The 14578-nt window shown below is 37.7% G+C and overlaps 1 protein-coding gene across 1 annotated transcript in view; it reads left to right on the forward strand.

The window, feature by feature from the left end:
- LOC109055665 (laminin subunit beta-1-like) overlaps positions 1-7130 on the forward strand; it is a 31802-nt gene extending 24672 nt beyond the window's left edge. Inside the window, 11 exon segments of the mRNA XM_042715643.1 lie at positions 1950-2328; positions 2457-2632; positions 2710-2843; positions 2846-2953; positions 4042-4248; positions 4469-4613; positions 4701-4908; positions 5874-6015; positions 6139-6315; positions 6403-6562; positions 6744-7130. Of these exon segments, the coding sequence (XP_042571577.1) occupies positions 1950-2328; positions 2457-2632; positions 2710-2843; positions 2846-2953; positions 4042-4248; positions 4469-4613; positions 4701-4908; positions 5874-6015; positions 6139-6315; positions 6403-6562; positions 6744-6883 (1976 nt within the window). The 3' untranslated portion in view covers positions 6884-7130.
- Positions 7131-14578: the final 7448 nt, after the last annotated feature.

Genomic DNA, 14578 nt, shown 5'->3' on the forward strand with positions numbered 1-14578 from the left:
CCTCCACACCCCTCCGTTTTTTTGGAGAGTTCTAATGGAGCAGGAAGCCCCCCGTTTTCCTCTAAGATCCAGTTACCCCTCTATAACCCCACCCCCCACTCGCACTCACCATCATCATGCCATCACAGCACAGAACTTATCTTCAGCTCAGATTGAGCTGTGGTTTCCTGTTTAATACTAGTTCAATAACCTTGTGAAATCCCAAGCTTTAAGTTTTGTCCAACCACAACTAATTTCCTCAGAGATTTTGTAGGTTGTAGTTTAACTTTTTGTATATGTGTACAACTTTTGAACGCCTAGAGGCACCGGTCTTACTTGTGTCTTATCCAAATTCTCATCCATTATGGCACTTCATTTACATTTAGAAAATGGTTTTACCCAAAGCGATTACAATTGAAGGAATACACCAAGCAATTCATCATATGGGTCAAATAAACACATGAAGTGTACACAAGAGTACACAAACACATTGCATTCAATCTTTAAGAAGCGTTTTAAATTTAGGTCTACTTTTCGAAGATTTATGTAATTCTCAAGCTGGCTTTTAAACAATAAAATGCAGATGTGTTCCTCGGGCAGTAAAAGCCTGTCCTTGAGTTTTTATGTCTATTGTAAAACTGTAAATTGCTACTAAATACCAAAAGCTCACCAACAAATCACCAACACAAAAGCTCCTACGCCTGTTATCGTCTCCAGGGGTCACATTCACAGCACTGGCCCAACAAGCAACACCCCCGGTGCTGCCTGAGGCCCCCTGGATAATAGCAGGGATTGCCCTCTGAGATAATTCTCTATCTCTAGTACTGTACCTTGTATGTATGTTGTAAGTGAAGGAGTCTTTTCCTGTGGAATGTGTGAGTAATCACGTCACATTGGAATGCGTTTTAAGTAAACGAACCGTCCCAGACAGGGTCCCCATTCACATATTGTATGTGTCACATGTATTGTCCTGAATTCTCCTCAGGGGTCAAAAAAGTGCTGGTCTCTGGTTACCTATTTACCCATAAAGACATGTGCTCTGTTACAAATCCTAGAGAGCTACCAACCTACCTAGGCAGCGTAATTTTCCTGCCCTCTAATGCTAAATTTACACTGCGAATGTGGCACAGAAGTGCTTCCGAGCTGGCATTTATGTGTCTTTACACAGACTGTATAATGCTGCTCAGAGGTGGCATGAAGGCATTTACACTGCAATTTCAACAGTATATTTTGATACTAGGGGATGAGGTGGGTCAGAGCAGGCATACTTTAGTCTGGCTTTATGGAGAAATCTGAGCAGGCACAGAGCAGCTTTAACCTGTAAGCTGAAAAGATGCTTTAAGGTCATTTGTTTTAGACAAATTTTAAAGCATCCTTCATGGAGAAGACAACCTCCGCCTGACTCCGTCGCTCACTCTTTCAACTCCAGGCTAATAAGGTCATAGTAACTCAAGGTTTGCCCCAGTTGACAGAAAATTCTAAAGTCAGTGAGCTGTTGTCTTAAACATCTTGCTAATAGTTCATTTCTGTTAATTTCTTTTAGCCTTTCAAGTAATTTTTTAAATAATATCTTATAAATTAAAAAAAAAAAATGTTACCCAATATTTATATATTTTATGCCTCTGTTTGCTTAGCAACATGCTAACGTTAAACCGGTGTTATTTTAGTATTTATTTATATATTATAGTTTTTATTAATATTTTGAATTTAGCTTTTATTTTTTATATTTTCAGTTCATTTTTAATGTTTAAATTTCAGTAATTTGATTTTGTTCATAAATAAAATACATAATATATAATTATTTTTAAATTTATAAATTATTTATAATTTCAGTTTTATTTAATCTAAAACTAATATATTAATTATTTTATTTCAGCTTCATTTCAGTTAACAAAAATGTTTATAATAGTTTTAGTTAATGATAAGCCAGGTCTCTGTACTTAAACCTCAGTATTCCTGTATATTTTCAGCATGTGATTGTGACCCAAGAGGCATCGCAGAGCAGCAGTGCAACAAGGCCACAGGTCACTGTGTTTGTGTGGAGGGCGTTTCCGGGCCCCGATGTGACACGTGCGCTCGAGGCTACACAGGCGAGTTCCCACATTGCGAGCGCTGCCACCAGTGCTTTGCCGAATGGGATGTAATTGTGCATGACCTCACCAACCAGACCCACAGACTGGTCCAGAAGGTCAATACCATCAAAGCCACTGGCATAACAGGACCGTACCAGGCCACCATCAATAACGTCGAAAACAGCGCCAACTCAATCCGCAACATCTTGGCTCAGAATCCAGCCACTCAGCCTCTGACAGAGATCCAGGGACTTCTCGAACAAGCTAGGTAAGTTATGACCTTGCACAGGATGTGGAAGCAAGTGTAGATCCTTCTCATCAAGTCACGTAGAGAAATCATTTTTGATTTTTATCATGTGAATAATCTGTTTGAATCTTTTCCCTTAACTGAATTGACTTCAAAAATAAAAACCAAACACAAACCCTAACCTAACAGACCATACCCTATACCACATCCCACAACAAAACAACAAACACAAAAACCAAACTGAAATCCCTCAAAGAAGAAGCTCAGAAGCTGGAACAGATGGTGAAAGACCTTCAGGAACAGGTGGAGTTTGTGAAGAATTCAGACATTCGAGGTGAGTAACATCACTTGAGCACTTTTCTTCAATAGACCCAGACAAAGCATCAATGCACCATGCTTTTTGACCCACAGGGGCCAGAGCCAGCATGACTCGATACTATGAGCAGTCCCAGATGGCAGAGATCCGTGCGAATGCCTCCACCATTGACCCAGGCAACCTGGTCAATCAATCTGCCACCCTGCGGACAGAAACGGAGGACTTGATGAACCAGACCAAAGAAGGAGTTTCATTCAAAGGCAGGATGAGTTTTCGAAGAAACTGGACAACCTCGCTGGACAGCTGGAGACTCTGGACCTTTCTGAGCTTAGCGAGAAGGTAAAGCAGTCAACAGATTGATGAACATGGATAGTTTTAATCAGCAAATGTTTCGTTTTCAGAAGCAAATCAGGTGCAATCATGTCACTTTCATGTTGTCTTTAGGGTAAATCATTGGAGATCCTCAAGCTTTTGTTTCTTGTCACATAATATTTTAACATTTCAATTACATGTCTCAAATTGTGCGGCTTGTTGATGACAGGTGTACTGTTACAATCAAATGTGATTGGACTTCTAGAGACCAGAGTATCATAGAGTCTTATGGGTGAGCCATTAATCAAACACCCAGAACACACTAGCAACTGCATAGCAATGTCCTTGCAACTACCTAGAACCATAGATGTATATACATAGATGCTTCTTTAGCAGCTATTTCTGTGTGCTGCAATACTTAAAACCACACTGGAACCATATTGGAACAGTCAGTTATATTGGAGTCGATCCATCTGTACTTATAAGCATATATGAATATCTATATCTTTAATGGGGTTACAAAGAGGTGGAAATTTTCCACTAAATTTCTGTGAATTTTCCAAAAGTTTTCCAAAAATTCTGGAAAGTTTCCGAAATCTGACATTTTCTGTACCTTTGCAACCCTATTCTGTAATTCACTTAAGCAGATGATTTTGCTAAACTAACAAAATACATTAAGAAGAAGGCGTTAGATAACACAACATCAGAAAGTTACCAGAGTTTAAAAACCTGTAATATTGAGCTAGTACATATTAAAAACACAAACCAACACATTCTTACCTGTGAAAGTTTATTTTCTTTCTTCAGGAATTTAAATTTCAGTGTTTTTAACAACCAGAGGCTGTGCAACGTTGTGGCATCTTGAAACTCATTTATTTGACGACACATTGACTGTTCCACGATGGCTGACGCGTCGATGTGTCTGTAGCGGTCGAATGTGGAAGCTACCTATACATATCTTTGCTAGTAACTGCATAGCAGTGCCATTGAGACCACTCAGAATACCTAACAAATGCATAGCAAAGCCCTTGCAATAACACACAACACTCCAGCATCAGTTTTGCATATTTAAATATAAAAACCTAGTTTTAACTTTGTGATCTCTCTCCGGATAGACATGTGGCAGTCCAGCTGGCTCAGAGAACTGTGCTGACTCCCCCTGCGGAGGCCTGAGCTGTGTGGATGGGGAAGGAAACAGGAAGTGTGGAGGAGAGGGATGTGATGGCCTCACTACGCTGGCCCACAATGCCTGGCAGAGAGCCAAGGACTTCGACCTGGAGATTATCAGCGCTAGGGAGGAAGTGGACAAGCTCTCCAAAATGGTGAGGTTTCTCAGCTGATACTGTATCTGCTATTGATATGATAAAAGATTTTGCAATGCATTTTTCTAGAGATTTGCTTCTGTTCGGATCTTCTCACTGTTAAGCACTTGATAACTGCTGAATGCTTTTGTGTAGACATACATTTTATTGTAGGATTTGCAAGGATTTCTTCTTCTTAAAAAAATCATAGTATTTAAGAGTACGTGATTTGTATGTTCAGGTGTCAGAGGCAAAGGTAAAAGCAGATGAAGCAAAGCTTAATGCTCAAGTAGTGCTGGCAAAGACTAATGAGACCAAAAAACGAGTGGACGGCAGCAACGAGGAGCTACGCCAGCTCATCAAACAGATCCGAGACTTCCTCACTCGTAAGACACGGTTACAGGTTTCCTTGAAAAAGTTGCTTGGATGATCAAGTCCGTGAATTTTAACTCCTACTCTGTCTGGTTCTCCAGAAGATGGAGCGGACCTGGAAAGCATCGAGGCTGTGGCCAATGAAGTTCTGCAGATGCAGATGCCCACCACACCAGCCCAGCTGCAGAACCTGACCGCAGAGATCAGGGAGCGCGTGGGCAGCTTGACGGACGTCGAGGACATCCTCAACCAGAGCGCCGCTGACATACTGAGAGCAGAAAGCCTGCTGGAACAAGCCCGCAAGGCCAGGTCTGAGATATATTCAGTAATTTACATCAGTCCGAGAGAACAGTTTGATAGAATAGGCGCTTGCCGCAAAATGCAATTTTTGCAACCTCATTAACAAATGTGATTATTTCCATCAAATAAACATTAAAAAACGTATTTTGCGTGCTAGGTTAAACCTTTACATTGACAGAAACTATGAGTATTGACATACTAATTAACTAATTAATTACTAATTAGTTATTTCAGTTTACATCGTGATTATATTATTTATTTGTAGTATTTTAATTTAGATTTGAGAGTGTTATAATATAGCAATAACAACAACACAGCCCTGCGTCTTTAAAAAAAAAAATATTGCAAAAAAAAGCCTATTACAAAAATTCATAATTCTCATCATTCACAATCTACAAACCATGTACAACATTTACAACATTTAAAACATAAAATGAAGATTTTTGAAATTATATATATATATATGTGTGTGTGTGTGTATAGGTGAATGTGTGTGTGTGTGTGTGTGTGTGTGTGTGTGTGTGTGTGTGTGCGTGTTTGTGTGCAAGCTTTAATGGCCAAAATAACAAATTAGTCAAAATGTAAAAAACTGTATTAGGCACGAAATAATGTCTTCAGTATCTTTCACATGTGAAAATAGTCTGAGAATTAAACAGAGAAAGGAGGAAGATAGGAATTGTGTCATTGTTGCGATTTTACAGATGTTTAAAGGATAATACAAGACTTTTGTGGGAAAGTGCGACATACTAGAGCAAAACTATTTTTGAAATAACAACCCTAAAATTAGCATTAAAAAAAAACACTGGATTTCATTCAGCAAATGTGATGCAGGCGGTGTAATTTTGTGATTTCAAGTCATTTTAAGTCCTCCTGGTTGAGAACCACTGCACTAAAGTGTACCATTTCTGTGGAATGTGTTATTATTTCCACCTAGTGGCCAGTTCATTAAACAACATGTTCTCTACTTTTCACAGGAAGGAGGCGACCGATATGAAAGACACAGTTGAGATGGTGAAGGAGGCCTTGCAGCAAGCTGAGCGCGCCCAGAGTTCAGTAACCGAGGCACTGAAACAGGCCACTACTGACATCAAGGGAACGCAAGACTTGCTGGTCTCGGTAATGACTCGGTTACCAGTCACTTGTTCCAAGGGGATGATTTTAGGCTTGTTTTGGTCATTATAAATATGGTGCATTTGAAATTTATATTTGAAGCCACTTTTTGTGACTCTTTTGTACAAAGTGGAGTCAGAGACGTCCAACTCAGAACTTAAAGTGAGTAACGCCACCCGCAGGCTCCTGAAGTTGGAAAGCGATGTAGCTCTGCTGAAAGAAAAGGCTCTCAACACCTCCACCAGTGCCAACAGCACAGAGAAAGAGGCTGATAACATCAATGCACTGGCTGACCAGCTCAAAAAGGTGCCTGAATTACTTGGACATGTTATTGTCTTTGGTATTAAGTTTTGCATTTGTAACCTCCTGTGTTGCGGTTGACTGTTTATGCAGGATTTGGATTCAGAGCTGAAAGACAAGTACAGCACTGTTGAGGAGCTGATCACACAGAAGGCTGAAGGAGTGGCAGAGGCCAAGAAAAGAGCAGAGAAACTCCAACAGGAAGCCAAAAATCTACTGCTACAAGCCAGCGACAAACTTCAGCTTCTGAAAAGTACGTTAATACTGCATTTCTAGTTCCTGTGAAGCAAATATTATTGCATGCTGATGAAAAAGTGATTTCTGGGTTAAAATATTTTAAACACTGGGGTTTAGAAAAGAACTATCACACAACTGGTTCCAGTTTCATTTCTAGTGCTCTCACTTACGATGAGCTAAATTTTGGTGTTTTTCAGATCTTGAGAAGGGCTATGATGAAAATCAGAAGCTGCTGGAGGACAAGGCAAATGAGCTGGTGGATCTAGAGAAGGCTGTGAAAGAACTGCTTCAAGAGATCAGTCACAAAGTCACCGTCTACAGCACCTGTCTGTTTTAACACTAATACAGACTGCATTAGGAAAATATATGAAATTACCTTCTATGTCCAATCCCTGAGAAGGTTCTGAGTTTAACATCTGTTACAGCTACAGTTTTACCCATATGTTTATATTTGGTCACTGTATGGAAGGGTGTTACACACTTTTAGGACCACAAGAGAATGTAATTTGGATTTTAAAACATAGCAGACCAAAGAGTGAATGTAAGATATGCCCACCATAACTAGAAGACCACAATTACAGTCAGCTCCAAAACTTTAAGTTGGCTTGAAAAATCCTAAAAAAGTCAAATAATATAAATGTGATTTTTTATTTACTGATATCTGAACCAACTTGTAAATTCCATGAAAATTCAGTCAGAATAAACTCAATTGAGTAATACAGTGTGAAACTGTGTTATTGTTACAGTGTGAATTTGTCTGTATAAAATACAATCTGAGCACATATCTGCATTCTTACAAAACATTAAAAGATGGAAATATCAGTGGAGACTTGTGTATTGTGGAAGAATAACTTTTTATTAAAAAATATATTTACATTGTTTATTTTCAATGGTTTGTTTTATTGCTATAATATGATCATGGATACGGCAATGCGGTGGACCAGGACATGGTTGTAGAGCGGAGCTGGACCTGTACTGTGACCATGAGGCTCTCAGGCTGTGGCTCTGACATTGCTGCTCAATGTGGTCATTAAAATAACCAGATCATTAGAGCCATTTGCTCGTGAATCGGACACTGCTCATGCTCTATATGTTATTACATTATAGCCAGTTTAAGTTATTGTGATTAACTAACTTCATTAAGTGAAGGATTCATCAGACTGTTTTACACTGGTAACTCTGATTGTGTGTGTGTGTGTGTGTGTGTGTTTACTGATTAATTGAAATAGTCAAATCATAAGAGTCATTTGCATGTGATTCGAGCTACACTGATCTGTATGTTTTTGAAGTAGTTGATTGCTTTTGAATCGGACATAGGTCGCACTGTGTATGTTATTTTGTTATACTAAGGTTAAGTAATTGTGATTAACTAGTTGATTAAAGATTCATCAGACTGTTCTAAACTACTAAATCCTAAGTTTTTTTTTGTTTTGTTTTTTTGAATGATTTAATAACCTGACCTACTTATTTGCTAGAGAAGGAAACTACTGACTACTGCAAGACAATATATTTTTTTTTTTTTTTTTTGCCATTACTTCATAATACATTCAAACTAGAGTTACATTCTACAAAGTTACATTCAAATTAGACTGCATTCACAACACATTAAATATGACTGTAGATAATAATATTATAGGCAATAATATTACTGGTTATGAATGGGACCTCAAGAGGGCGTTGGACTTAACAGAGGCTCCTCAAAGACGCCCATATTACAGGAACCTCAAGGCAGTATTACAGCGCCTTAAACCCCCAGTGAGCAAGCCAACGGCAACAGTGACAAGGAAAAACTCCCTACAGAATTAAATGTAGGCAGAAACCTTGGGAGGAACCAAGACTCATCAGGGGGGACCCATCCTCCTCTGGTCGGCAAATATAAAAATACTGCCTAATTGATTTATAATATTTATGGTTAGATGATAATTAACAAAATAACCGCCCAATTCTAAAATGGCTATTGAGAACAACTCTTACCTGTATTTTACAGGACTTACCTGTTTTCAACAACTCTTACCTGTACTTTACAAATCTTACCTGTATTCAACAACCCTTACCTTTAGTCTACAAATCTTACCTTAAGTCTATAAGTCTTAACTTTTTTCTATAACTCTTACCTATATTCGACAGGACTAAGCTGTACTCTTCCCTTTATTGTACAGCTCTTACCGTTAGCTTTAGTCTACAACTCTTAACTTCAGTCTACAGCTCTTAAATTTAGTATACAACTCTTAAATGTATTTCACAAGACCTACTGTACCTAAACTCTTACCTTTAGTCTACACCTGTTAACTTGAGTCTACAACACTTACCTTTAGTCAGCATCTGTTAAGTTTAGTCTACATTAAGTCTCCTTACCTTTAGTCGGCATTTGTTAACTTTAGTCTACAACTCTTACCTTTAGTTTACAACCGGTTAAATTTAGTCTACAACTCTTACCTTTAGTCAGCATCTGTTAACTTTAGTCTACAACTCTTACCTGTACTTTACAACTCTTAACTTTAGTATATAACTCTTGCCTGTATTCTACAGGACTTAGCTGTATTCAACTCTTACCTGTACTCTAGAACTTGTACCTTTAGTCTACAACTCTACCTTACCTTTAGTGTACAACTCTTACCTTTAGTCTACAACTCTTACCTGTACTCTAGAACTTGTACCTTTAGTCTACAACTCTTACCTTTTGTCTAAAACTTTTACCTGTACTTTACAACTCTTAAATATATTTCACAGGACCTACTGTACCTGAACTCTTACCTTTAGTCTACACCTGTTAACTTTAGTCTACAACACTTACCTTTAGTCTACACCTGTTAACTTAAGTCTACAACTCTTACCTTTAGTCGCCATCTGTTAACTTTAGTCTACAACTCTTACCTTTAGTCGACATCTGTTAACTTTAGTCTACAACTCTTACCTTTAGTCTGCACCTGTTAACTTTAGTCTACAACTCTTACCTTTAGTCGGCATCTGTTAACTTTAGTCTACAACTCTTACCTGTACTTTACAACTCTTAACTTTAGTATATAACTCTTGCCTGTATTCTACAGGACTTACCTGTATTCTACAACTCTTACCTATATTCGACAGGACTTACCTGTATTCTACAACTCTTAACTTTAGTCTTCAACTCTTACCTGTATTTCACAGGACCTACCTGAACTCTTACCTTTAGTCTGCACCTGTTAACTTTAGTCTAAAACTCTTACCTTCAGTCTGCACCTGTTAACTTTAGTCTACAACTCTTAACTTTAGTCTGCACCTGTTACCTTTAATCTACAACTCTTACCTTTAGTCTACAACTCTTACCTGTATTCTACAACTCTTACCTTTAGTCTACAACTCTTACCTGTATTTCACAGGACCTACCTGAACTCTCAACTTTAGGGTCTAAAACTTTTACCTGTACTTTACAACTCTTAAATAGTGTACAACTCTTACCTTTAGTCTACAACTCTTACCTGTACTCACAACTCTTAAACTTTAGTCTACAACTCTTACCTTTCGTCTAAAACTTTTACCTGTACTTTACAACTCTTAAATTTAGTATACAACTCTTACCTGTATTTCACATGACCTACCTGAACTCTTACCTTTAGTCTTCACCTGCTATAACTTTAGTCTACAACTCTTACCTGTACATTACATATCTTAACTTTAGTCTATAACTCTTACTTGTATTCTACAGGACTTACCTGTACACTTACCTTTATTCTACAGCTCTTACCTGTATTTCACAGGACCTACCTGAACTCTTACCTTTAGGCTGCACATGTTAACTTTAGTCTACAACTCTTACCTGTATTACACAACTCTTACTTTTAGTGTACAACTCTTACCTGTATTTCACAGGACCTACCTGAAATCTTATCATTAGTCTACAACTCTTACCTGTACTCTTGAACTCTTAAAAAAGTAGGGTGGCCATATGTGCCGTTTATATGGGACACGTCCTGGCCAGGATTTTAATAATGCCTAAAACATTCAAAGCAGTTTTACCAATAACATGCAGGTATTGTACATAATCGACCAATCATAGGGCAGTGCGTGAGAAGATGAGATCTACAGGGAATGATCAAAGCAATGCACATATGTGCACGTATTTGTTCGTTCGTTTAACTTGAAGTGTGCCGATCAAAAAAAGACACCAAAGTAGGTGCAAGAGCGATTCAAAAGCATAAGGAGCTGTCTACTCTGCTCTCTATAGCTCTCATGAATGTCATACAACATTTGACCTGCATAGTGCAAACAGCCAAAACCTGGATATTTTAGGCAATATTAAAATCCTTGCTGGGACTTGTCCTTTATGAACGGTGCATATGGCCACCCTAACCTTAAGTCTACAACTCTTACCTTTAGTCTACAACTTACCTGTACTCTAGAACTTGTACCTTTAGTCTAAAACGCTTACCTTTAGTCTACAACTCTTACCTGCACTCCAAAACCCGTACCTGTACTCTACAACCCCCCTTAGCAACTGGCCTGAATATGACACTGAGATGGTCCCGTGGTCATGCATGGCACTGAAGGGGCCTGGGATGTGCCAGCTGAACTTAGGGCTGCTTGGGCTTTACCTGTGCACTGAGGGGTACCTGTGGCCGCGGCGCTGAGGGGTGCCTGGACTGACGCAGCAGCGCTGACGGGTGCCTGTACTGCAGCCGCAGTACTGAGGGATGTCTGGGCTGTGGCGCTGAGGAGGACCTGGGTTGTGGCTCTTGTACTATGTTTTCTAGCAGAGGCTCAAGGACAGATAACTGGACTCAGGAACACTTTGCCAGCACTATATTGTCAGCAGCCAAGTAAGTTGGCATATTTGGATGGCGGTAATGAAAGGGACCTTAGGCGCTCAGCCTGTGACAGGGACCTCAGGAAGCTGTGGTCATGACAGGGGAGACCTCAAGCGGCATTGGCCATCACAGGGACCTTAGGGAGTGTTGGCTAAGACAGGGACCTCAGGGAGGCAATGGCCTTGACATGGACCTCAGCGAGCATAGGCTGTTACAGGGACTCCTGGAAGTGACAGCCACCACAGGTATCTCAGAAGCCATGGCCAAGTCTGGTACCTCAGGGCCGAACCTTAAGCCTCTTATATGACTAATGGCCTTATATTGAGAAAGCTATGGTTCAGTGCTCGCCAAATTTGTCCTTTAGCTTGGTTTAGCTAATTTAAATGGCTATTGAGGCCACCTGCCTGCACAACTACATATACTCTACAACATGTGCCTATACTATACAACACTTACATATACTATACAACACTAACCTGTACTATATTACTCTTATACTCTACATCTCTTACCTGTACTACACAACACTTACCTTTACTATACAACACTAACCCTAACCATAACAATATTACACATATTCACTCTACATCTCTTACCTGTACTACACAACACTTACCTTTACTATACAACACTAACCTGTACTATATTACTCTTACATATACTCCACAACTCTTACCTGTACTACACAACACTTACCTTTACTATACAACACTTACCTGTACTTTATTACTCTTACATATACTCTGCAACTCTTACTTGTACTGCACAACACTTACCTTTACTATACAACATTTACCTGTACTTTATTACTCTTACATATACTCCACAACTCTTACCTGTACTAACACAACACTTAACCTTTACTATTACAACACTTACCTGTACTTTATATTACTCTTACATATACTCTGCAACTCTTACTTGTACTGCACAACACTTACCTTTACTATACAACATTTACCTGTACTTTATTACTCTTACATATACTCCACAACTCTTACCTGTACTACACAACACTTAGTTCTCTCAAAACTGAAAACCACTGCTGCAGTGAAATACTGTACTTTTCCCCTACGACACTTATCTGCTTTCCGATGCAAGTAATTGCTCATCGTAAACCTTACCAGTGATGTACGTGACTTTTCAGCAGCACATCTCTGACTCTGCAGCAACATTTCTGGAGGATCCTACAGCAAAATAATGAAAATGTGCAAACTGATAAATAAATAGGCCTACATTGAATAACATAAGTGGTTTGCTGCTGATTTATGCTACAATAATTTCACTCTATTTTTTCTAATAAAGACCCCAAAACACTGTTTTGTGTGTGTGTGTGTGTGTGTGTGTGTGTGTGTGTGTGTGTGTGTGTGTGGGTGTGTGGGTGTGTGTGTTACTGTGTTAATAGCAAGATGCTGAGCGCCACCTTGCGTCTGTATCATCATACTGTAAACGTATTTTAATCACAACATATATTATGTTTCTATTGATGCAGCTATGTAAGATCACAATCAACAAAAAGTTTTGTAGTGATCTGAAAATGTTTATTAAAAAGTATAAATAGCAGTAGGTAATGGTCTAGCTTTGCATCCTCGGGTGTCATGGAAACACATCTACATAACAATAATTCGGTTCATACGGAAAGCGCCATTAACGATTAAAATGACTGATATACAGATGAAAACATTAACGCAATATGCAAACGGTAGATTAGTAACGAGGTTCTAATCGACTCACCAGCAGCTGCAGATGTGGAAACAAATGAAGAAAGTGAAGCAGCGCAAGATTAACCGTCGAACACTCAGTTCAAACATCGCGCTCTGTGACGACATAAACCGCTTATAGAACGTTCACGCACTCATTCATTAAACAGAGAGGAAATCCAACACATACATAAAACACTTCCTGTTCCCCGACAGTAAAAAAGACCCATTTCAAAACCGATATAAACATCCTTCTAAGTTCAAAATTCAATTGTACAGTGCTATTGTCACTCCAATGAGAATAAAGAACATATTTATGTGTGTGAAGGCTCATGTTGCATGTTTTCTAGTTGATAAATGTAGGATATTATATAGGTGAATTTAAAATAGAAAGTTTTAATGCTTTAGACTGTTTTCCACAGAATCAGAAACTATGCTAGAGCTGACTCTTTTTGTTGTTGTTGTTCATGAAAAGTTGAAAGTTATTGATCTGTGTGTGTTTATAGGCTACCTATAAAGGGTTGCCACCTTCAGTGAGGCAAAATAAGGGACACTCATTCATTACCCACGAAAAAATAAATAAAAAATAAAACCAAGGACACAAATAATCGGTAAACTCAATCAGGTGATAATACATTAAAAAAAAAAAAAATCCTTGTTATTTGACACCTTTGTATACAGAATAAAAATTATTTTGAAGCTGCTTCCACACCATAAGTCAGCACAAAATATAAAGTTACTTGTATCTTTAATACATTTTGCTGTAGGCTAATCTGATAAGAGTTGTGTCATTGTGCCATATTTTACAAGATACAAATATCAATGTTCTGCTTTTTTATCATATAAATAGGCCTACATACGTCTAAATAAATAATAAATTTATTAGTATCGTTGATGCTACTATTTATACAAATTCCACATGAGAAAATGTATGACATGCATTGAACGTTGTTTAGTTAACACCTATTACACACTTACTTAACATACATAAAAAAAAAAAAAAACAAAATAAAAAAAACACACAACACACAGAAAAATTTACACAACAGAAAACAAAAATAAAAAAAAAAGTTATATGTCACAAAAAAAACATAATATTATATATATATAAATATATATATATATATATATATATATATATATTAATATTATATATATGCTATTAAATATATATATATATATATAAACAATTGCCATTTAATTTCCAACAGTGCATTATGTTGTAGTTTTTTTCTTCTGAAGTGATGTTTAAACACCCGTGTTAAAATTAAATAAATAAATAATAATTATATATTTATTTAATTATTTATTTAATTTATTGGGTCGAGGGGCACGACCGCAAACGGCATATATATATATATATATATATATATATATTATATATATATATATATATATTATATAAGAGCTGGGTAGTAACGGAATATAATGGGATTCCGTAATCATTCCAAAACATCAAGTACTTGTAATTAGAGGTAAACACTAAAATACAGCTACAGTTACTTTTTATATACATATATTTTTATGGTATTTATAATATATAACAAG

The sequence above is a fragment of the Cyprinus carpio genome, chromosome A25, assembly GCF_018340385.1.
Source record: "Cyprinus carpio isolate SPL01 chromosome A25, ASM1834038v1, whole genome shotgun sequence".
Lineage (NCBI taxonomy): Eukaryota > Metazoa > Chordata > Actinopteri > Cypriniformes > Cyprinidae > Cyprinus > Cyprinus carpio.